This window comes from Dryas octopetala, chromosome 5 (assembly GCF_963921425.1).
Source record: "Dryas octopetala chromosome 5, drDryOcto1.1, whole genome shotgun sequence".
NCBI classification, from domain to species: Eukaryota; Viridiplantae; Streptophyta; class Magnoliopsida; order Rosales; family Rosaceae; genus Dryas; species Dryas octopetala.
Window position 1 is genome coordinate 18163887 of NC_141370.1, and position 2920 is coordinate 18166806.

Genomic DNA, 2920 nt, shown 5'->3' on the forward strand with positions numbered 1-2920 from the left:
AATGTTATAAATTTAACATTGAGTTCATATATATTTTGATATATTTATTTATTTGAAAAAAAATAATAAATATAACTTATCATGTTGGGGACGGGGATGGAGATGAGCTTTACCATTCCGGCCCGTCCCCAATAAATAAATTTTTGAAACCCAATCTTCAATCCCCATTTTGTCCCCAAAATCGTCTCCTATAGATGGGGATTATTAATTGCCATCCCTAATTTCACCATTAGGCGCGCATGCAGTAGCAATCCCAGCGTTGACAAATGACATATTGATACGACAGCGGGAAGACAAAAACGAATTGCCAAGGAATATATATGTTTGGTTAATAAACCCCGTTCAACAGGATCATGCATCTATAAATTAATTATCATTTACGTGACAGCTGCTAGCCTGGATCTTCCTCCTCTCTTCATAGTCAAGAAATCAAGGGCATCCATCAGTCAGCATTGCACTTTGGATAAAGTCATGCACATCTACTTCGCAAATTCGTTGCTTTCTGTACGAGTAATTAATGTTCTAAATATTTGATTGTCCATTTGTAATTATTTATAATTCTCCATCCAATCATACGATCAAACGTTAAAAAGCACTAAAAAAAAGAGTATTGGACTTTGGACACGGCTGCCATAGGCCCATAGGGAAAGATTTTTTATTGAACCAGATTTAATTATTTCTCAATATTCTCTTAATGGACTATTTTGTAAATGATTTTGCTTTTAGAATTGAGGCTTAAGTAACTGAATTTTGGTAAGTTTACCTCTATTAAAAAGATGATATACATGAATTGAAATGATCAAAAAAAAAAAAAAAATTTACTCAAAAAAACATATCTGATCTATGTTTACGACACATGTAAGCATGTGAAACTCGATCCCTTACAAAAGAATATTTCCTGTCCATATATTCGCTAATATAATAATTAACGAATCAAATTGCTTCATCTAACCACCTTCTCTCCCGTATATATATATATGGACATATAGCCCATGACCTATATCCACTTGTACACAATATTCCTCAAACCTCTCTCTCTAGCAAGCTAGCTTGCCCTTCTCCGATACTGTCCATCATAGCAATGGCTTCTAAGCTCTTTTCTTATTTAACTCTCTCTGTACTTATCATTGTTCTCCCATTCCTTTTCTGTCCATCATTAGCGGCAGCTGATGTCCCTCTCAACAGTTCCGTCCCACCCGAAACCATATGCGAGTCCACTCCACACCCTGTGTATTGCAAATCAGTCCTCCCCCGCCGCAACGCCAATGTCTACGACTTTGGCCGCTTCTCAGTCCAATACGCACTCTCACAATCCCGAAGCCTCTTGACTTTAATCGACAAACATCTCCAACAAGGTCCTGCAATCCAAGCCCTCCAGGATTGCAAGAACCTTGCAACTTTAAACATCGATTTCTTATCCACCTCCCTCCAAACCGTCAACAAAACCAGCGACGTCCTCCCCAGCTTGGACGCCGAAGACGTCCAGACCCTTCTCAGCGCCGTCTTAACCAACCAGCAGACTTGTTCCGACGGGCTCCAATCCAGTACGGATTCCGCAAAAGACGACCTATGGGCCCCACTCTCTAACAACACAAAACTGTACAGCGTCTCTCTGGCTCTCTTCACAAAGGGTTGGGTGCCCAAGAACAAAGACGGAACCCCAAAGCAGCCCAAGAGGCATCTCAGGTTCGGAAACGGACAGTTGAGGCTCAAAATGTCAAAAAGGGCTCAAGCCATTTACGACTGGGTCGTGAATCGGCCGAGGAGGAGGCTTCTTCAGGCTGATGATGAAGAGGTTGTGGTGAGGGACATTGTGGTTGTGAGTCAGGATGGGACTGGAAACTTCACCACCATCAATGACGCTGTGAATGCCGCACCCAATAACTCGGTTGCTGCTGATGGCTACTTCTTGATATATGTCACTGCGGGTGTTTATGAAGAGTATGTGTCCATTATATCCAAGAAGAAGTACTTGTTGATGATCGGAGACGGTATCAATCAGACCATCATTACTGGAAGTCACAGCGTTGGTGATGGGTTCACAACTTTCAACTCTGCTACTTTAGGTGACTTTCAGCTACTTAATTTTGGTGATGGGTTTACATGTACATCATTCTATAATTCCAGCTACTTTTTAAACGATTTCTTATGACAATCTAGATTAATTATATATGTTATCAGACTGTATATCTGAAATGACTAATAAGTTTAACTCTTTAAACTTTCAGCTGTGGTGGGACAAGGGTTTTTGGCAGTAAACATTACGATTCGCAACACGGCTGGACCAAGCAAAGGGCAAGCAGTAGCACTCCGAAGTGGGGCCGATTTGTCAGTGTTCTACAGCTGCAGCTTCGAAGGCTACCAAGACACCTTATACACACATTCTCAAAGACAATTCTACAGAGAATGTGACATCTACGGCACTGTTGATTTCATATTCGGTAACGCCGCAGTTGTTTTACAAAACTGTAACATATATCCTCGTCAACCCAATCCAGGCCAATTCAATCCCATCACGGCTCAGGGCCGAACCGACCCGAACCAGAACACCGGGACTTCGATCCACAATTGCACCATTACACCCTCGCCCGATTTGGCTTCGAGTAATTTCAGCGTCAAGACGTATCTGGGGAGGCCGTGGAAGGAGTACTCGAGGACCGTTTACATGCAGACTTTCATGGACAGTTTGATAGACCCAGCTGGGTGGCGTGTGTGGAGTGGAGACTTTGCACTCAGCACATTGTACTATGCTGAGTATAATAATACGGGTCCTGGATCCGACACCACCAACCGGGTCACGTGGCTGGGTTACCATGTCATCAATGCAACTGATGCTGCTAATTTTACAGTGTCCAACTTCTTGCTAGGGGATAATTGGCTGCCTCAGACTGGAGTGCCATACACTGGTGGCTTAATTTGA

The 2920-nt window shown here is 42.5% G+C and overlaps 1 protein-coding gene across 3 annotated transcripts; it reads left to right on the forward strand.

Moving 5' to 3' along the window:
• Positions 1 to 1081: 1081 nt before the first annotated feature.
• LOC147285219 (putative pectinesterase/pectinesterase inhibitor 20) lies at positions 1082 to 2920 on the forward strand. Of its 3 annotated transcripts, none has more exons than XM_086243350.1 (3): positions 1082 to 1665; positions 1768 to 2066; positions 2229 to 2920. In XM_086243350.1, exons 1-3 carry the CDS (start codon positions 1082 to 1084, stop codon positions 2918 to 2920), a joined length of 1575 nt encoding a protein of 524 aa, XP_086099476.1. The 3 variants fall into 3 exon arrangements, with proteins under 3 accessions (XP_086099476.1, XP_086099477.1, XP_086099475.1); XM_086243351.1 differs by having other exon boundaries at positions 1771 to 2066; XM_086243349.1 differs by having other exon boundaries at positions 1082 to 2066.

What these genes read in the sequence shown, in the direction of transcription:
- LOC147285219 (XM_086243349.1), top strand. Translation starts at nt 1,082, where the DNA reads ATGGCTTCTAAGCTCTTTTCTTATTTAACTCTCTCTGTACTTATCATT. An exon ending in TTTCAACTCTGCTACTTTAG is followed by an intron (nt 2,067 to 2,228) that starts GTGACTTTCAGC and finishes TTAAACTTTCAG; the next exon opens with CTGTGGTGGGACAAGGGTTT.